The 21,365-nt window shown below is 47.8% G+C and overlaps 2 protein-coding genes across 2 annotated transcripts in view; both read right to left on the bottom strand.

Annotated features, from left to right (window-relative positions):
- Positions 1-462: 462 nt before the first annotated feature.
- Positions 463-6,466, bottom strand: LOC309669107 (solute carrier family 22 member 13-like; the record flags this gene model as incomplete). Its single annotated transcript, XM_082479710.1, has 10 exons — positions 463-558; positions 1,064-1,274; positions 1,430-1,538; positions 2,006-2,220; positions 2,538-2,632; positions 3,235-3,355; positions 3,706-3,874; positions 4,419-4,573; positions 4,926-5,029; positions 6,095-6,466. The coding sequence occupies 10 exons, from the start codon at positions 6,464-6,466 to the stop codon at positions 463-465; spliced, it is 1,647 nt and encodes a 548-aa protein (XP_082335836.1).
- Positions 6,467-10,959: 4,493 nt separating this feature from the next.
- The window catches only part of OXSR1 (oxidative stress responsive kinase 1), a 92,908-nt gene continuing 82,502 nt past the window's right edge, over positions 10,960-21,365 (bottom strand). The window contains exons 12-18 of the mRNA XM_082479359.1: positions 20,604-20,639; positions 18,802-18,957; positions 16,939-17,012; positions 15,959-16,011; positions 15,489-15,557; positions 14,542-14,606; positions 10,960-13,648 (exon numbers count right to left, since the gene is read on the bottom strand). Coding sequence (XP_082335485.1) covers positions 13,574-13,648; positions 14,542-14,606; positions 15,489-15,557; positions 15,959-16,011; positions 16,939-17,012; positions 18,802-18,957; positions 20,604-20,639 — 528 coding nt within the window. The 3' untranslated portion in view covers positions 10,960-13,573. The remainder of the gene's footprint in view (positions 13,649-14,541; positions 14,607-15,488; positions 15,558-15,958; positions 16,012-16,938; positions 17,013-18,801; positions 18,958-20,603; positions 20,640-21,365) is intronic.

The following is a 21,365-nucleotide window of genomic DNA, read 5'->3' as shown; positions in this document are numbered from 1 at the left end:
AGTCAAGGGAAATCACTCCTTATTGCAAGCATGAGATTGTTTTCGGGGCTGCATCTGCTCTGGCTTTCTCTTCAGTGAGCACAGCACTCCTTTGCAAGTCTGTTCAACGCTCTAGCAGGTGTCTCACTCAAAGTTTACAGTCTCACGTTCCTGGAGATGGGACAGAAAAAAGGAAGAGAAAAATGTTGCATCCATCCTGGTTTCTGATTTCTCGCTTTGTTTCTTTAAATGAAAAGCCTCAGGTTTCCTCCATCGAGGGCGCTGTTGAACACCAGAGACAGCATGCAGTGCCTGAGGACAAGCTATAGATGGAGATACAGGAAGGCAAAAAAAGAAAAGGAAAGACAAGAAGTGGCAGTGATGGCTTGAGAGGTGATGGTGTCCTGCAAACGGAGACCCTGCCTGTCCTCAGTGCCGGCACAGCATTAGGTTGCCTTTGACTACAGCTGCTTGCAGGCCCAGCTAGAAGTAAGTGGTCTTTGTGTAGTCCTTGTCTTGCCCACCATCTTTTCCTTTCACGTGTCCATTTTCAGAGCTGCTGTTGGCATTTTCACAGACCTGATGAAAGGGAAAGCAAAATAAGACCTGTTATGAGCTGACAGCAGCCTCTCCAAGCCACGCAGCCTTCAGCAACCTGACTTCCCATTCACCACTCGCTCTCTGGGCCCTCATGGACACCCTTCTCCCAGCAGGGCAACAAAAATATCGGTGCAATTCTACCTAGTCCCATGAGCAATGGGGTGCTGGGAGCTACGCGAGGCCAAAAGAGGACATGGCTACGAGGCACTGGCCCTTCCCTGGGGAGCGCAGGGTGAGGCAAGCAAAGCACTGGCCACTTCTGGAGTCGTTCCATCCCGTGGACAGGAATGAAGGGATGACCACCATAAGGAGGGTTATGGGGCCTCCTCACTTCCCTCCACAGTAGGGCAGCCCCACTACTTGCCCTCCCACCAGTGTAAGCCCCCGAAGACACCCCCAGCCCATGCAATACCAATGGTCTCCCACAGTGCGGGCACCCCATGCCCCTGCCTGAGAGGCAGCACAGGCACTGCCGGGTACCCACCTCAGCTGAAGGGCAGCTGTGCCCTGTGTCGTCCACCAGGTCAGTGCCGCGGGTCTCGGGCAGCAGGATGCAGAGCAGCCCTCCCATCACAGGGGCACTCCCAAAGATGGCCATGGGGATGGCCCGGTGGTATCGACTCAGGAGGCGGATCAGTGGGGCCATGATCCCCGCCACCCGAGCCGACATCGAGCACAGCCCTACGCCGGTCTGCCTGGGGGAGCGAGGGGCAGTGGGAGGTGCAGGCAGGGCTCGGCATCCCCTGGGCCACTGTGGGACCGAGTGTGGCCATGGGGACTACTGGGCTATTGCCCCCCCACTGCCACCAGCCATGGTGGAGGGAAGCCCTGATGTGTGGGGAGACCTCACCTGATGACGGTGGGGAAGAGCTCTGCAGAGTAGACGTAGGAGGTGGAGAAGGAGGCCGAGGCAGTAAACTTGCCAATGGTGGCCAGGATGGTGGTCACCACAGGCTGGTCTGTGGGGAGAAGAAGAGACCGCCACTGTGGGAGGAGGGAGAGCCCAGCACTGCAGTGGGATGGAGGCTGGGGACGCAACTGTTTCACCTGCAGAGAGCTATCACCTCTGAACAGTGCCTGAAAGGGCAGCTCTGGCCTGCGGGTCGCCTTCAGTGCTCTTTGCAACCATCAGCTCACCTCCCCATGTATTAATTTTCCCAGAGGACAACTCTGCTAACAAGCGGCCTACCGGGCTCAGCTCTACCCTCTCCTATTGCAATCGGCAAGCAAAAGTTTGCTTGTCAGAATGGTCCTTGGAGAGTTAACCAAGTCCCTTGTGGCCTTGGCACCAGCGTCAGCTCAAGCCCTGGGAGATGTGAGCCAGTCTGGTTGGGAGGACAGGACCTGCACTAGCAAGGAAAGGGATGGGGGTCTGTGCCTCCCTGTCCCAGACGTTGTCCTCTCAGGATGGGAAGAGGTTGTTCACCTTCAGGGATGGCAGTGATGATCAGACACACCAGGCCACTCAGCAGCAGGAGAACAGCTTGGGTTTTCTTCCTCCCAAACCACTGAAGCATGAAGATACAACCAACACGGGCTGGGATTTCCACTGCTCCAAACGCAAGCTGTGTCAGGTAGATGTCCAGACCAAAATTTGTCACGTTCAGACTCAGCCCATAGTAGACAAGGCTGTTCACAAACCTGAAAGCCGGGCAGCATGGTACTGAGCATATCTATTGGCCATGAGCAAACACAATATTGATCTCCAGTGACAACATTTTGTCCAAGCCAAGTCATTTTCAGGCGGACACAAAACCAAATGAATCCCACAGGGCTGCCAAATCTGGGATGGGTCTAAACTTTCCCACAAACCACATAGCATCTTGTATAGCCAGAAAGAGAAATACCCATCAATAACACCCAAAACCCATAAGGTGAATTTACAGTTATGACTAACCATCAATCTGTTCTTTTCTTCACCTAGAAGTTTGGAAAGAGGGGACCAGGGGACGTCTTACCAGGCGCATGACATGATTAAAGTCACCTTCCGGAGGTGCTTCTTCCGAAAGAGGTCCAGAGTACTTCCAGACTGGGTCTGTTTCTCAGGCTTCAACTTCAAAATGCAGAAAGCCAAAGAGTCAAACCATGGCAAAGGAAACCCTTGGCTATTTCCCATCTGCAGTCAAAGGAAAGCCTCGGCAGGACAGGCTTGTGACCCCAAACTGCTGTGGGAGGGAGGGCAGCCCAGTGGGGCTGGGCTCCTGCATCTGCTCTGGGTGTCCAACGCACTAATTTGGTGACCAAGAGATTCCTTGGGATGAACATTTCCCCAGGGTAGGGACTTTGAGGGGGGCAAGGAGGTAACCCACCTTCGGGCAGTTATGCATGGAAAACCACAACTAGACAGAGACCTTGTGCTCCTCCTCAGCACTCCTGAAATTCTCACAGAAGAAAAGCCAGGGAAGCATTTGTGTCCTTTCCATAGCCCAAGGTGGACTCCAGAAAGCTCCAGGCTGAGCCTCAGCAAAACCTGTGCCTCTTCCCTGACCTCACCCCTGTACAACGCAGCTGAAGCTGGAGTCACCCACAATCCACCCTCAAATCATCCCCAGCGGGCACGGAAAGATGTTTATCAGATGACCTCAGCTCCAGTGGCTGCTACAAACCCAAGCGCCGAGGAGAGCCTCTGAAGACACCAAGAAGTTCTCCAGGTACCTGCTCAAGGAGTGCTGGTGGGATGGTGCGCTTGTTGATGGACGCTGCCTTCTGAAGGACCTTCTTAGCTTCTTCTATTCTGCCTTTTGTCACCAGCCACCGAGCTGATTCTGGTAGCACCCTGCCAAGGAGATGAAATCAGGAGATGCTGCTGTGACCTGTTGAGTTTCTCCATAGCCCATCTCCCTGCAACCACATCCAGCAAGCGATGAGTATCACATGTGTTGGAGGGCATCTAATTACCCTACATTTAATCCCCAAAGGCCACATTTGAAGACCTGAAGCAAAGCATCTGCTTCTTTCAGGGGTCCAGTGCCCCAGGGAGATGTGCTCACCTCTGCAGAAGTCCTTCCAGCATTTGCACTCCAATGGGAAAGACCCAGCCTGCTCCTGAGCTGTTGCCTCCTCACTGCTACCCCTCACACCCACTGCTGTCATGTCTTCAGGAACCTCTGCCCATGTCCCACTTACTGGATGGAGAAGAAAAAGGCAAATATAGGAGCAGATCCCGCAATCTCCAGCAGCCTCCAGTTGCGAATGCCATAACTCAAGCCAGCCAAAAGCATCTGTCCGATGGCGAAACAGCAGTGAGAAATCAGTACTGCCTTTGGTCGGGAGGAGACACCAATCCATTCTGTAGCTGAAAAGAAGAATTAAAGTTCAGTCATCCATGCGAATGATTTCCCCAGATACAAACAGGGTGTTTCCCCTGGAGAAGAGCTCTCAGGACATCAGGAGAGGAGGCCGGCAGTCAGAGCTCTGGCATCGGTCACACTTGCAGGTCACCAGTGTTCCATGAGATGAATCACCTCTCCTTATTGTCAGGGTGTCCTGGTCCTCTGCAAGAGGTCATGAAGTTCAGGTACATCCACAGAGCCCCTCACTGATACAGAGCTGGGGCCCAAATCAGTCATGTCCCAGAACCCTCCCTGCACTGACCTCCTGATCTTGGAGGTTGCCCCCTCCCCCTCCTCTGTGCACTGTCATGGGACAGATGCTCCCTGTGGCTCTCATTCAGCATTGGGGAGATGCCAAAGTGCCGAAGGGCAGCGCAGAACAAGACCTGTCCTCACCTCAGTATTTTTCAAGTCATACATGATGAGTTTTTATTTCTTTGCAGACCTTTCTTATTGCATCTTGAGATGCTACGTCTGTCTGCCTCAGGGCATGGGCATCCTACTCACCTAAGGCCAGTATCGTCATGGTGATCCCTGACACCGAAGCCCCCACGACACACCTGAAGGCCATGTACACATAGAAATGGGGCACTAAGGCAATTCCTACACCAAAGCAGCCCTGGAGGAAGACGGAGATCAGAATGACTGGCCGGCGGCCGATCCTGGGGAGGAAGAGGGAAGGCACAGTCAGTATCTGGAGAGACCCCGTGGAGATGGGGAAGAGCCCAGAGGGTTACACAGTGATCGTATCGCCCTATCCTGAGGGTGATAAGGCTGAGACTACACTCTGGGTTGACATGTGAAGCACCCTGCACACACGCGGTGCCCTTCTCCCCTCCACCCGCTGTGCGGCCATGTCCTCACGGGACCTGAGGACTTTGGTCAGGGTCCCAGTCAGTGAGGAGCGGTGACAAAATGCAGAGGGTGCAGTGCCCAGCCAGGCTGGGAGCAGCGTGCTGCTCTGCGCACCAGCAGCTTTGCACAGACTCTGGACGGGTGGTCGTGTCTCCTCACCTGTCACTGAGTGGCCCAAAGATCATGGCTCCTAGGAACAGCCCCACCATGTAGATGGACTGGGAGATGTCGTTCAGCTCCTTCCTGTCACATACCAGGTCAAACTGGAGGAAGGAAACACAGATGCTTTTGTTCTCAACAGGCTCCAGATACTTTCTGATCCCACTTCCAAGGATGTGAGTCTCTATGGTATGCACATGACACACAAGTCAAAGGTGGGACAAGCCTGTTGGGCACTCAGTGGTGACCCTCTCCCGAGCACTGGGACGTGCAGGACTCCTCCTGCAGCCCAGGCACCCCCAGGAGAGCCTTCTGGGTGGGAAGTTTTGCTTAAAGTGGGACTTGGGACAGAAGTCCCAGCACGTTCCTTCTCCTAGACTGCCTTCTCTCCCAAAGGAAAAAGGATAAGTGCAACGCAGGTTCCTGGGCCAACCAGTTTCTGATAAAGGGATGTTCTGCAGCTGCGAGCATCTAGAGGGCATCCGTACAGAGTCACACGGGGGAGATCAGGTATAGGAAATACAGAGGGTCAGAAAGCACTGAAAGAAGTTTAGCACCGCTCACTGCAGCATTCCTGGTGTTACAGAATCCACTGGTGACAATCAGACCTGTGGCTTTGCAAGGTTTCCTCTCCTTCTCAAACCTGGTACCTCCACACAGAGTGAGGAGGAACTCAATCTGTTTGTGACAATCCTGAGCTGGAGACTCCACGCTGAGACCCCAAAACAGCCACCCCACAGCCACCCACCCCGACAGCTCTCCAGCGTGCGTGGGACCAGAAACCAGGCTCTGAGCCCTGCCTCCTTCCCCTGGCCAGGGTGTCCGAAGCACAAAGCTGTGCACAGGGACAGGTTGGAAAGTTGCCCTCAGTCTGCAGAGGGGCAGATGGTGCAAGTAGACCCAAAAGATCCCACCAGGAGTGATTAATCTCTCCACTGACTCCACTGGTGGAAATCCATGTTGCAGCCTGCCTGCAGGCAACCTCTCCAGAAGCACCCTTGGGGACTGGGTGGTGGATCCAAGGTCCCCAAAATACACCTGATGTAAGTCTCAGCCCAGCCCATTTGCACGATGGCTGGCACCGGCTTCAACAGCACCACAGGGCAGGGCAGCCCTTTGGGTGTCCCTTCCCTTCCACATCCCCGGCACGTCAAAAGGCGATTACAGACCTCGGTCAGCAGGGACGGCGGTTGTGCTGAGGGGTACACCCAACCACTGCTGCATTTCTCCGTGGCGTTCAGGCCATATGCCATGATGGAGCTGAGGTCCCAGTCCACCGGCGAGTACATGAAGCACTGCTCGTACGCCCCGTCCGCGTCCCGGGGCAGGGTGAGGTTCAGCTGCTCTTCCTCGGTCAGGTTGGGGCCCACGGCACGGATCCAGCTGGTGTTGCAGTGATGTGGCATGTGTGGAACCATAAAAAGTTGGCAGAACTGGTGGAAAGCCACACCGAGGCAGGGAAACAAGGTGAGCAGCACCAGCCATTTCTGAAACGGCCCAAAATCACCAACCGCTTTCAAAATTTCCCCGACGCCTGACATTGGCAGCTGTGTCTGGAGCAGGACAGTGCTGGGACAGACTTTCCAGAAGGCTGGAATTAATGTTTAAACCTAAGATAAGCTCTGCAGTCATAGGGAGCCACCACAAATACGTAAAGACAGGGTAGACTTAATGCCTGATGTTTTGCCTGTCCTAAGTACACTGTGTAATATATTAATCATCTTTGTGCCACCCACGAACCTACGGTACCTGCTGCCAGTTGGAGCAGATAGACCCCTATTTCAGGCAACCGGGGTCCCCCCCTCTGCCACAACCAGGTGACATTCATGGGGATAAAGACTCTTCTCCAAAGCAACTGCAAGTGCTGCTTTTGCTGAACTGCTGAGATGGTCCCCAGCGGTTCCACTCGGGTAAGCAAGGTTCAGAGGGGCCAAGGCAGCCCAGCATGATGCAGACCTGGGAAAAGTCCAGGGGAATAAAGGGAGGGATGGTAATGGGTGGGCAGAGCTGAGACAAGGAAGGTGGCCAGTTGGCTGTGGACCCAGGTGACAGGAGACTCTATTTCCTTCATCTTCTGCTTCCCGGTGCAACCATGAGTAACCCATGCATGGGAGTCCACCATTCCCACCAGTTTGGGGCCACCCCGCAGGCTGGTGGGGGCTATATGCAGGGAAGACTTGGGGAAGGCATATAGGGAGGGGAGAAACCTGACACAGGGCAATGCCGCTTGAGGCAGGTTTGGCAAATCTCAGCTCAAATGCCTTCCTGCCTTAAAGTGACCATCGAGAACATGAAACCAACTCTGTTCAGCCCATCCCTGATGTAGGGATGCCTGGGGCCCCTTTTGGAGGTCCATGAGGCAAAGCCTTCAGAAGTACTCAAAAGCAACTTGGATACTCCTTGTCCTGCCCACAGATCCACAGGAAGAGCATTGCATGAGCATGATGGAAACCAGACCATGGCTGCCCCATTTGTGTTGACCAGAGCACCCACAAGGGTCAAACCTGGAGGTACACCAGCTCCCTGGGCAGCCAGTGGAGAAACGCTGCCCTCGGGACAAGCCCAGCTCAGCAACTACAAGCAGGGAGCACCAAAGATAGAGAGAAGCATGCAGACACCGCACCAGGCAGAGATGCTGGACGACACAAATTGGGTCAGTTCAAGTCAACTGGGAACCTCAGAGGATGAAATTGAGGTGCCCCTGTTCACCTTGGGCTATGTTTCATCAGCAGGAGACAGGACAGGCCAAACCTTGCTAAAAGCAGAATCACGTATGTCCATGAGCTCAGGAGCCTTTCCCAGGCCTGATCCTGCCATCTCTCCTGTCTGCCTCCTGGTTCCATGCTAGAAGGAGTCTGGGACACAAAGAAGCTTCATCCGTTCCTCTCTGTCATGGTTTAAATAGGGAAGCCCAGGAGGGTCAGTCAGACACCAGTCATGGCTCTCATGGATCTGGAGAAGCAGGAGTCAGAGGACTGGTATGAAACACTGCCAGAACTTAAGACCGGGGAAATGAGGTCTGTTCTGCTCTGGGCAGCATTGGTGAGACTGAGTTGGGCACCACATTTACAGGAGGCTGGAGGATTCCGAGACCCAGGACCAAGGACCAGGGAAAAGGGCAGGAACCCATTGCTGGAGGTTTCCAACAATAGGTGAGGAAGCAGCAATGGTTGATTGGAGCTGAGTCACATCTCTGGGCTGAGATGGCCTCCTCAGGACCTGACCAGGGCATAGGTCCGCGACACACCTTTCCATGGCTTTTGGTAAAGGTCAGGAAGAATCAATCTGCTGCAATCTGGGAAGATCTTGTGCACCAAAGCCAAAGCACAGAGGGAGCACTGCCTCCAGGCATGCCCTGCTGGAGCTCAGCACACCGCAGCCTTCAAAGCACCATTTGCCACAGCACAAAGCAAACAGAAACAAACACACACTACAAACCTGAGTGACCAACGTCACATCATGGCCTGAGGGGTACACCCAACCACTGCTGCATTTCTCTGTGGCGTTCAGGCCATATGCCGTGATGGAGTCGAGGTCCCAGTCCACCGGCGAGTACATGAAGCACTGCTCGTACGCCCCGTCCGCGTCCCGGGGCAGGGTGAGGTTCAGCTGCTCTTCCTCGGTCAGGTTGGGGCCCACGGCACGGATCCAGCTGGTGTCGCAGTGATGTGGCACGTGTGGAACCATAAAAAGTTGGCAGAACTGGTGGAAAGCCACACCGAGGCAGGGAAACAAGGTGAGCAGCACCAGCCATTTCTGAAACGGCCCAAAATCACCAACCGCTTTCAAAATTTCCCCGACGCCTGACATTGGCAGCTGCATCTGCAGAGCCAGGCTTCCCCAGCGCTGGAACCCGGACTTAAGCCCCAGACAAGCCCTGCAGCTGTAGGCAGCCACAACAAATATGCAAATTCGAATTCAAAGCACTGCTCTGGATCGGGATTTGTCCTCCCGCTGCGTTCCCGTTAAGTGAAAGAGAAATTTCAGAAGGTGCACACCCTCCAGGGGAGGATACTTTCCGTTTGCAAAGTCATCAGCTGGGAGGAGAGACGGCGAGAAGGTGTTCAGGATGGGGTAAGAGAAGCAGGGAACCCCACAGGCGCGGACGGTGTGAGACACCTCATGGTGAGCACCCACAAAGGGACACATCCAAGGATGAAGGTAACTGGACTTAAGCAGCATGAAAAACTTTTGGGAGCATCCGTGAAGGGGTTTCCTACAGAGACAGGGGTGGGGGACAAAACTGGGATACAATTCTCTGGGGCTTTTTAAGCAGGGTTTGGCCAAATACTGGAAAGGCTGCAAAGAAGTTGGCTTAGATGAAGGGGACAAGATTCAGTGACTCAGAACACCCCTTACCACCGCACGCCCTGAACTCGGAAGTTACATTCACCCGAGATAAAGTTTTCTGGGTCTGCCAATAATGAGAAACACCTTAAGAGAAATAAAGAACCAGAAAATAGCAAACTAAGCCCAAAAGCCTCCAAAAGGAGAGCAAATGGAAGAGGCAGCTCAGAAAGTGCCACCATCCAAGACTATCACTTTTTTTTTTGTTTTGGTGGGATTATTATTATTTTTTTTAAGCAACAACAGGCATATTTTTAAGGAAACACAGATGGGTGCCTCCCAGCCAAAAGGCCTGGGAAACATGCATAGAACTGGACCACCTCTATCCCCCTCCCAAAAGCCACACACCTTGCCCTCGGCAGTCCATGAAGCTTTGGAGAAATTTCTCTGTTCCCACACTGAGCAGGAAGACCCCTTCTGCTCCTACTAGTGGAGGCACCATGACCTCACTCAAACAAAACCCCACCAAGCTCTGGGTAAATCACGTCAACAAAGCTGTCAGAGTTTGAAAGAACAGGGCACCTTGGGAAGAGAAGCCATACATTAAGGAAAAGTTTCCAAGGACCCCCAGTAAGAAATATTAGGTTTTGGTTGTTTTTTGGTTTTTTTTACTTCTCAGGTAACACTTCCCTTCATTTCTGAAAATTTCCTTCCTTTGTGGAAGACGTGCAAGGAATATTGAAGGACTCGAAGGAAAACTCCAGGGTTTCTCCAGTGCAGTGCTCCAGAGAGTTGGCTTTCCAAGAGGAACTCAGGCAGTCTCTGCTTGCAACCAGGCACTTCTCTTTTACGTGACATTAGGTGACACTAAAAGGTTGTGGTTCAGCTGGCAGCAGCCAGCCAAGGTCACTGTTAAAGGATGACCACGACTGGGGAAAGCTGTCCAGATGCCCACCCAGCTTAACTGACTGAACTGCAGCATTCACCGTTGACAAATCTACTGCCACAGCCATGGCAGCAGCGCAGTGCCAGGTCACAAAAGTGTTTACTGAGAGTCTGCCAACAGTCTTGTCACCTGTACACTTGGACAAGACCTTAGACTTCAGGCACCTCCTTGCTCTCGCAGCCCAAAGCACACGAGTACGCTGCAGCGGATACTGGTGCTTACAGAGAGGACCGGCACAGGTAGAGCTAAGAGCAGTCAGGATGACGAGAGATGGGGACATGCCTGGGCTCTGCTTCTCACCCTCAGTGCATTTTTTCTTTGAAGTCCTGGCTCCTCTACAAACAGAAGGAAGAGACCTCAGAGGCATCTCTGGAGCAGATCTGCCCTGAAGCTTCAAATTCAGAAAGAACAACTGTCATGGAGGTAGAAAGGAGGGAGCACAGTTCATGATCCAAACACTTCTCGGGGTATAAATCATCTCACTTTAATAACAGCCTCTGTCACCCTGAGGTGTTCCTGGACAGGGGAAGCTCATCCCCAGCTGCACAGGGCGTGCAGAGCTGGGAGCAAACCTTTCAACTGGAGACAAGCCCTCAGGGTACAATCCTACGTGCCATCCTGGCTCCATTTCTGCACACAACTCCTGCAGAGCACCCCCGCCCCTTCCTCACCGAGTCTTCCCGGGGGTTGTCAAACCTCCCACCGCCCCAAACAGAAATGCCCCAGGGGCTGCAGACCCCCCTCAGACAAACCCCAAGACACACCATCCGACCCAATGACACATAAACCACACACCAAACATGTGGCAATGGACAATTTGTTCTTTATTGATTAAAAATTAGAGACATGCAGTAAAATACAAAGTCCAAAAAAGGAAAAAAGCCTGAATATTTTACATCTTTCATTATAATCTACAATACACCAAAGTTGTGAAGAGGATCCGTTTTCATTAACAGAGCATTGTCCTTAAAAGTAGGAACTAACTTAAAAATACCACCTGCTTCCAGGTTCAGATCAGAAATTTGCACAAAAACCAAATTCTTAATGACACTGGAAAACAATTATGAACAGCATTGGCACTTACTGGAACAACATCAGAAAAGACAGTTGTCTAGAACTGTAATAGCCCAAGTAAATATTTTGGATCCCTACCCAAAACATCTGGAAATCTATAGAAGAAAAAAAAAACCAAACATCAGTTTCTTCCTTACTTATTTTTTCCATTAAAGAACTAAGGAGCCTTGGGTTAGTGTGAGCTCAAGCTCTTTAAGCCCTGGCTTTGGGAAGGTGGGGAATAACTTAATAAATAAAGATGCTGCATTGTTCCGTTTGAGCAGTTTGAGTCCTACCTTTCTCAGCACCAGTACAAAAATGAACAAGGGGGTCCCCACGGCATGCAGGCAGAAGGGAAAATACTACTGTACCATGACTACCTCGTCTCCATATCCTAAGGGTTTCCAACCCTTCCATATCAACCGCAGGGTGACATGGCAATCAAGATGTCAGCCTGCTCTTCCCAAGCCAAGAAGCTCGATGGGGGAAGCCATAGGGAGTGCTTTGTGTCAGCCAACAGGAGAAAGTGCCAGAGGTGCCACACGCACATGCTTGGCCAAACCCAGCCGCCACCAACACCCTACTACCGGGCACCCGCTTCCTGGGCTCCTGAGAGCATCTGCTCAGCATCCCGGGATGCTCTAACTTCCAAACCCTCTTTCTCCTCTCCCTCCCCTTCACACTCACCAGCCATGGGGCTGCAAACAGCCCATGGGGACATGCCCCATATCCACCTAGGGGCTAACAGCAACAAGGGCGGTAAAAAAAAGAACATGCACAATTCAGGAAGCTTCCACAGCTGCTCATAGAGAACAATATATAAATACAGATTGTTCATCTGAAGACTTGGAAATAAAAAAAAAAGCCCTAATTGAACCCAGTCATTCTGCTTTAACACTCTGTTTCTGCATTGTTTGTCGCTGATGGAAACCAAGCACGTTTCCATCTGTGTGTTAAATTACAGGCTTACAATTTCTGTGTAGAAAACACTCCAGAGCCAATAGCGGATACAAAGGCCAACTGTGAAACAGTAGGAAACGACAACAAAAAAAATAATCAACACCATTTATTATTCACATATTGCATTACAAGTGTCTCTTATCAAACTCCGAGTATAATTTATATTATTCATGTAGAAACTCAAATTCAACACCACATAGAAATAAAAGCTAAATACGTGTGTGACAGGGTTCCGGTGACATCCTGATCAAACGTCGAGGTTTGGGCCGACGAGAAGGCTGACGGCCCAAGCGATTAGTGCAGGAGGGACACAGCCCGGCGCTCGCTTGCCCAGTACTACCACTCTACTGGCTATTCGTTATTGCTGTAAAACACGACAGGGATGGTTCCACGGGTACCAGTTTGCAAAGGACTGGGAAACACGTCGGGAGGACTCGCCGCAGCCAGGCATGACAGACTGGGTTTCGGGAGCAGTTCGAAGTGCATCTTCTCCAAATGCAGAGTGACACAGATCTCCTCTCCCTCTGATCACAAATAGTTTGTTGATCATCTGAAAGACCAGTTTCCAGACAGCAATGCCTCATGGTCTGCTTCAAGAACTGACTACATCTAAGATGCAGAATGAAAGACGTTTCGAGGAAGGACTGCTTAATGTAAATTAAAAGGTTCAGCCCTCATGCCACGCCTGGCACTCATGTGGAGAGAACCAAAATGGTAAAAAAAAAAAAAAAAAAATTTAAGGCAGTTAACAAAGGGAAGCTGACTTCTAACACCTCAAAGTCAAGGAACTTCTCAAAAACACAAACACAAGGGAAGGCAGCTCTCCCTCCCGTGGGTTAAGACTTGGCTTGCTTTCTCAGGTGCAAGCGTTCAAACCAGCAGTTTTAAAAAACACAGCTGAAGAGAAGCAGATTTCTCAGCACTCCAGGTGACCCAAACAACATGTACATTGGTGTTTCTGATAGAAGAAGCAGGTAAAGAACAAAAAAAAAAGATCTGTTCAGTATTAAAACTTGTGCAAAAATAGCAAGTGAAAAAAATGAAACCACATGTAAGCAAACATTTAGGCAAGATCATCAGAGCAGTGGAACCCCCTGCTTCGTACTCAGTAGTATTTTTCTTTAAAGTAAGGCAATAATAAAAGGAACATGCAGGCAATGATGTGTTGGATCTGCATGTTTGAGATGACAGATACAAAAACATGAGAGTTGTTTACAAAAGGTGTAAACGCCATCGGTAATTTCAGGAAGGTTTGTGATCCTATTAAGGAAAATGTTAAAGCTTCTAGGAAGGGGCTGTAGTTCAATTCTTTGGCAGTAGTGGTTTTTTTTTAGGCTAACAGAAGCATTACAAATATGCACATGTGGGTTCTCAGTTGGGAAACATCTCCTGGGACCATTGTTTAACTGATGCTGAGCTGTGCAAATCCTATAAGTTTGCCATCATCAGGAATATCTGAGCCTTCGACACCAGATGCCTGAAACACAAGGAACAGAGATCCAAATAGCAACACACATGCTCTACCCTCCAATACATCCCATGCTACGTATCACAGCGCGGTGTATCAGGTATGGTCTGGGGAGGGAGCAGTCACAGGACAGCTTTGTACTGTATTCAGCAGTTTGCACTACCTAAAGTTAAAATTGGGGTTGTTTTTTTTTTCCTTTTTTTTTTTTTTTTTTTAAGCTAGGAAGGGCTGGGACTGAAGTTTTGCCAATGTCTGCTCTGACGAGGGCTATGTGCACTAACTGGGGCAAAACAACTCCTTACAGAAAGCGTCAAAAATAATGGCACTTACTGCTTCACTATCAATAAGCCTTTGCTTTGCCACTGTAACTACCTCTGAATTTCACCACCTCTGACAGACTGATCTGCCGTTATTTCTCCTCTCCCGGCATATCTTAGTTTTGATTCTCTTCTTTTGCCCCTCGCTCTTTTTTTCCCCCCCTTCATTTCCTCCTCACAGACAACGTATCTGGAGCCTCCCCACTCCCCTCCTCCAAGAAAGGAGTCTGTGGCATCTCAGCTCACGTACTTGCCCTGAAGTATTTCTTCTCTTTCTGGCCAAGTGTACATTCCAAGCCCAGAAAATACCCTTTCTGTAACATTTTGATATGCTTATTAGCCAGGATAAGGGAATGTTCGTATTAGCACATCGTCTCATACTTATTTAACCCAGGTGCTGCTCAGAGGACACAAGCAGGGAACCTGCACTGCCCCCTGTTATACTGCCAGTAGGAAGCTTTGGGAAAGAAGGGAGGATTTAGAGTGCGTACATTAGATGCCCACAGTAGACATCACAGGCATCTATATGCAACGCCTTCTCTTTGCAAGTGACAACTTGTTCAATTAGGGAACAGGAATAAATACCAGTTTGAAAGTGACGGATCTGTTTGCTTGGGGCTCTTCCACAATTTTCTGCAAATTAGCTGCAACTGAAATCACACACACACACAAAGAAAATGGGCAAATATTAGGACAGGCTAGAGAAAAACATCCCAAACTCATTAGGCTTCTTTCTATTACTCAGCAAACTTAGAACTTTTTAAAATGATAAAAAGTTTAGGTCTCAATTAGACTCAATCTACTTAAATCTAAAGCTTTAAACTGTGAAAATGCTGTCATTTGTTACTATGCTTCTTTTTCAGAGGTAGTTATTTTTTCCTGGATGTGGTGGGATTAGTAGCAATAAACTGCCCAACTGCACCTGGAAATCCAGTTAGTTTCACACTAGCAGCCTTTCCAGATGTTGCTACCTATGTCTAAGGAACAGTTTTGCTTGCTGTAGTCAAAATACAATGGCAGCGCTGAAAATTTAGAAGTCTCACCTGCTGCACAGAAGGACACATTTATTTAGCCAACTGTTGCTAGAGGTAGCTGTTCATACTCATGCAACACGTTCTGCTGCCCTAGTGCGTGCGCACTTCACACATCCCTCCCCAGCCCTACTTCAAACAAAAAAGCCTGGCTGATTCCAGTCCCAGACCTCTCTTGAGCAGTACGGGCTTGTGCAGCAATTTGGCAATGCATGTATGTCAGATGATAATGATTCAGCTAACGCATCAATTAGCCTTCGTTTTGCATTACAAGGAACATTTGCTTCATAATGTTTCCAACTAGATCATATTCTTCCATGCTGGGGGTTGCCTAAATGTACTGGCACAGAATTGTCACCAGAATTAACATCAGTTTTGTAGAGCCACTGGGGTAGAGAACCAAGGCCACAGCAAACTCTCCCAGTACCCACTAATCAGGTCGTTTTAAGCATGCAAAAAAGTACTGAAACGATTAGAACAGAAAAAACAATATGTAATTACCTATTACCAGATCTCTGCCATCAACAAGACCTGCTGAAATGAGTTCTTGAGACACACCGTCAGCAGTATCTGTAGGGGAGAAACCCAAGAGCCGGTCACCACATAATAGAAATCGTCCAACTGATGAAGGCATCACATAGAAACCCAAAGAAGCTTATACAAACCAAACAGCACAAGTGTTGTTTACGCAAGATGGATATTAGGGTGTACACCAGGTGCAGTCAGACAGCTTTGAGCTACGCTGTCAAGCTCTCGAGATGGAATTCATCGATGGGCTGCACTTTGGTCATATCTATGATCAGTTTTACAAGAAGGGTCTTCTCAACAGCAGTGTTACAAGCCCAACCATAAGGCGAGCCCTTTAGGAAGGCATTGTGGACAGACACTCATACAGGGTTTCCATACACACAGCTGCACAACACCAAACACAAAACTTCCCCTTCATACACCAGAATTTCCCACTAGCTCACCTCTCCCTGGGGTAAATTCAAATCGAATATCATTGAGCTCTTTTTTTGAATTTCTGTGGAAAGAAGAGAATTTTATATAGAAGACACCAGTTCATTGCACTGATCAGTGCCCAAAAGAAAGTACTGTCATTGAATAATCATTCTGTGACGAGAAGTGAATTCATTGCACCCTTCCCCCTTCAAAGGGCAGAAACTAATCGCTTGGCTGTGCATCTGGAAGGAGGGCTCTCGGCACAGTCCGCCTCTCAACCTGACAGAGCCTGAGTGGGCCGAAGTCCAGGATAATTGAGTGCCACCTCTCTGGTATAAGACCATGTTGTTCCACTATCCCAGCACCTCATATTTGTCAGCAGATATATCCTTGGAGCACATCTTTCAGAGGAAGGAAGCACTCACTGACTGCAGATGCACACACCTTACTCAACTGTCCAGGAATGGCTGGGAGGTGATGCTCAAAAGTCCCAGTACAATGCCTATCAACAACCATGACGTCTACAGAGCTGAAAGGCAGGTTCCTTAAATGAGAAACGTCAACATGTGCAATGATAGAATGTGCTTACAACCCTTTTTCTGCCTATTTCTAGGGACATAGATCAGAATCCATGCCTCAAATTGGGTAAAAGCTCTTCACTGTCAGAACTGGCTGAAGTCTAAAGTTGTGCCTGAATAGTAAGATGGTCCAGCACAAGGCCAGAACCTGTGGATCCTCGATCCCTTTTAGGGAACCTGGTTAATTCCTCCTTCCCACCCCATAACGAGTTTAGGAATATTTACACAAATATCAAAACCTCTTTCAATTTACAGCTCTTGCCGAACTGCTTTTCTGGGTTCCAGTTTCGGACAAGTGGATGAAATCCAAGCTGACAAACAACATATAACCACCACTCTTAATTAAAAGGCAAGACGCACTACAGAAGTCTTCCAGCGTCCCTGTCTACAAAGATTCCCTTTGACAGAACAGGGTAGTTTTGTGTCCTTACCTTAACCTTAGTACAAGGCTGATGGGGACTTTCGTATCTTCCTGTACCGGAGCTGCAGCAGGGACAGGTGGGGCCTGCAATAGGATTACATCATTTTAAAGCAGATTAACACTTCCTTTCTCTGGTTTTAAAACTAGAGATAACCTCAATCAACTATAAATACAAATAAAAGTTTAACTCATCATTGGAATCATGACACTACAGTGAAAAAGAAGACACGCTAAGACAACAGGAGAACTTCACGCTTAAATAGTAATCCGGGAAGTTCTCTCTGCAATTGTCTTGAAAACAGTAAAAGCTACACAACTTTGAGAAATGCCAAAATGGCATTTGGAAGTGCTAAACGTAGAAAGACTGCTTGCTTTGCATCAAAACTTAAGGTTTTGGGGCACTCATGACAGCTTCAATACCTCCTGTGTTTTAATCCTTGCGCCAAACAAAAGATTTAAAAACATGATATAATTGCGAAGAGTAACTAGGAACTAATTTAATTGGCAGATTAGTGCACACTCTCAGTTACTTTTTTTGTGAAACCAAAGGCTTTAAGAGCATCTAGCAGCAATTTGACAGGTATTTTCACTTCTAAATTACTTCTGAGTACTTCTGCTACTTCATTTTACCGAACTGAGAGTCTCGGCCTTTACTGCTGCTGGTGTTTCTGCTGCTGCATAGAATTCAGGGATTAAACACTGGCCCCTTTTCAAGAGATTTGAAGGGGTTTAAGTATTAAAGCTACTTTTATTGTACCAAGAATATGTCAGACCCCAACTCCACTATTGTTGTTTAATGACTAATGTCTTTAACAGTTACTGTCTTTAACAGTTTTGTGAACAGGAACATGAGCCGACTGCAGTGAAGTGATACATGTCTCTTTCTACATTTTTAAAAATAAAAGTAATTAAACATTTCTAGGAAGGAGTAAGTAAGTCCAAGAGTTATTTTTCTGACCAACACTGCGAATTCTCTTCCCCTTGGGTCTGCCAAAGGGCGATGGTAGTTTGGCCCCCTCCAACAGCGGCAGCCTCTGCCCACCAACAAATATGAACATTAGTGTCTTTTACAAAAGAGGTGCCATCATTCAGAAGTCTGGCAAATTCCACAGTGCTTTAATCCAGCAAACCACAAGACATGTTCCAAATGTCTCAGTAATGATATGGGTCATTCACTTTTCTCTTTTAAACACAAGTCAGAGCTCTTTCCTGACTTTGCTACACCTGCCTATCTGACCTATATCCTGCATTTTGGGATGACGCAGCTGAGAATCAAACACAACCTTGTCAAGCTTTCGCGTTCCCTGTACTTTCCCTCACAGGTCCATTCTCTCTTCTCTGCTTGAAATGGAAATGTCTGAACCACAAGGTTCAGAACTTCCCAAAGATGGAGTTTCTCCACAATTTTTGACTGCTACAAGGACAGTTTTAACCTAGGCCTCCTGTGTCTCCTCTGAAGGCTGGAGAACTTGCATCTTCTGGTTTCTTCCTCTCACTTTTCTCTCCACTCTTATCCCATAGATGCCAGTGATGCTGAGACACATAATGAGAGCCCGTTTGTGCTGCACCTTAAATACCAGAAACGAGTAGCTGCCACTTAAATGAAATTTTTTTTTTTCGTACCTTTAACCTTGCCTCAAGCCAGAGTCCACTCCCTAAACAGCATAAAAAGTCACTTCTCACCCACAGAATAAGAATGAAAAACTGCCACACCCGCATTGCCTGTCTTCCTTTTGCAAACCACCTGTCAATTCTGCATAAGTAGCAGCACTAAATCAACTCCAGACAAGCAACTTCCATGGCTTCAGATCATTTTAGCACATCTGGAATAGAACAAAAGCTGAAAGCTGGTACGAAGGCTTTCTGATCTTACCTGGGCTGCTGCTGGGGCTGCTGGAGGAGCCTGACTAGGTGGAGGTACAGCAGTTTGAGGTTGTGCAGGTACTTGTCCTGCAGCCTGAGGTAGTTGAGTAGGTGCCTGTGCTGGAGCATTGAGTGAAGGACCTGGTGGCTCAGCTGATGGGAATAGCTGCAAGCAAAAAGGCGTTTTAATAAGAAAAGGAACTCAAAAGTTCTGACTCAAGAACCAGCTTTCCAAAAAGTGCTTGTTTGCTGCATAAATCACTTAGAGAAGTTCAATGCCAAGGGCATTCCTGGGCCTCCAGGACACTACCACTGATCCCAAGTTGGTGTTGAAGGGGCTTAATGTTTCCTTATGTCCAGGGACCCCTTCTGCCCTGACATCTGCAAGTTTTACTCACCAGTAAAGAAGGATAAGAAACCAAGACAGCACAATGACTGTAGATCTTGGACAAAAATTACACTCAGCAGCAGCAAGGCTGGATGCACACAGGTCACGTCCTAGCTTGGACGAGAGCACCCTATGCTTTAGTTTCCCTCCTTCTCGGAATCTGAGTCCTACTTATATTTCCAAGTAGCCATGCAGTCACAGCAGAGCACTCTCCTTTGACTTGTAATTCCTTTCAGAGAACACATCCTAGCAAAGAATTAAGGTAACTATCCACAATTTATCCATTTTTAAAACAAAGGTCAGAGTCAGAGCAATATGGATATTCGGCTGAAAAGTGAATTCAGCGCTTAAGTCCTTCAAAATACACAAGACGGGTAAGGATTGGACTTACTAAAGTTAGTCCCTTGCAAAAAAAAAAATCATATGCAATTAATTTGAGACTGGGGGAAAAGAGCTAAATGAAAGGTTAATCTTTTTTACCTGTTGTGTTATTCAGAACAGAGAAACTGATTTTGGCATGGTAGCCAAAGAACTAAGTTTGATGGCACTTCTTCAGTGTGCCCTCCAACTTAGTCCGCTAGGTTGTAGGAAAAATAAGTCATCTTGAATATTGAAAACCTGGGCAGCAGACATCCAAATCACAATATATATTACGGGATGTATCACAATCCCCAAGGGATTCTCGTTTTCAGCTTTTTCTTTGAATTTAGAGTTCAGATCAAATTACAGTGCCAGAACTGTAGTCTTAAGATCTCCCTTTATAATCAATCCTTAGAAACAGATAAAGAAAGAACAGGACAGCCTATCCTAAGAATAATTTCTAGGAGACAGTTCTGTTTATCTTTCCACAAAGGTAGGGAAAAGAATGACATAGCACAGCCTCTAGAAGATAAGCAGTCTCTGTCACTGAAAGATAAGATATACTAATATTCCTAAGGTAAGAAACCCAGGACAGAACTGAAGGCAGATTATAAATTACAACCAAAGTTTTGTTTGCTATCAAATACTACTACAGATTTATTTCACAGTTCTGAGCATAGGTTCCAAACCAGTGATTTAGATGATGCAAAACACACATTTTAAAGTTGTGTTCTATTGTGAGGGTTTTTTTTCAAGAGGAAATCAGAACACCATTGTTTTGCTTAGATTATTCTTGTGACCAATTCATTATCTTACAACATACAGACTTTTGCCATAGCAAGTAAAGTTGAAAAGATATACACCAAACTTGACTCAGGAAGACCTCTTGGCATCGCACAGACAACAATTCCTTTTATAGGGATGTTTTCAAGTAGAGCTCAGCTAGATACTAGCTTCTGCTTCACACAATATTGTTTTCAAAGGCTAATAAAAACATGTTGCTTGAAACAACAGCAGTAACTAGAAATCATCATTTCATGTAGCCATTTGCAGTTATAACTTACCTCAGAATTCTGTACAGGTTCTTTCACTCTGGGAGACTGAAAAACAGAGACAAAGCTGTCATTGCCCAGACAAAAGCAAAACTTATTGACTAGGACTTGTCAGAACCATACCAAACATATGAAATATACGTAATTGCTTTCAAGTTACATATATGTATTAAGATGCACAATAAAAGGGACACCACACAATTTGTTGGCAACCTAATCGTATCCTACCATCCCAAAACATGCAGTCGTGTTTCAGAATTTGCAGCTGATATTTACACAGTGGTATACAATACCCTAAGCTGCTATCACTGTTAACCATTAGCAAAACCCAGTACTCTTGATGATCACTCAGATTGGATCAAATTACTTGTGCACCAACATGGCAAAATCCATTTTAAGCTACCCAAGTCTTGCAGAAAAGGATAAGCCACACAAATCTGCCTTGCATAATTCTGCTAGGAAACAAATCCTCTTCACACACTTAGGGAACTAGTTTGCAAACCAACTTGCTTAAACCATACAAAACCTTGTGGGAGAGGGAACAGAGGGGGGAAAAAAAAAAAAAAAAAAAAAAAAAAAATCAGCCTTACTTGTGCTAATTTATAGAAAAAAACCTCTCGCCTGCTCTCCTTGCCCTTGGACTCTGCATTATGCTGTGCTCTCTGTGAGAGAAAGCAGAAAACTGATGGCTGTACACAAGTTCAGCAGTAAAACAGAGAGATCAGTGGAATGTAGGGGAAAGCGCAGTCAAAGCAATGTGACCAATCTTTGCTA

This window comes from Vanellus vanellus, assembly GCF_965231255.1.
Source record: "Vanellus vanellus genome assembly, chromosome: 2".
In the NCBI taxonomy this organism is placed as follows: domain Eukaryota; kingdom Metazoa; phylum Chordata; class Aves; order Charadriiformes; family Charadriidae; genus Vanellus; species Vanellus vanellus.
This window is presented reverse-complemented; position numbering and strand designations above follow the sequence as displayed.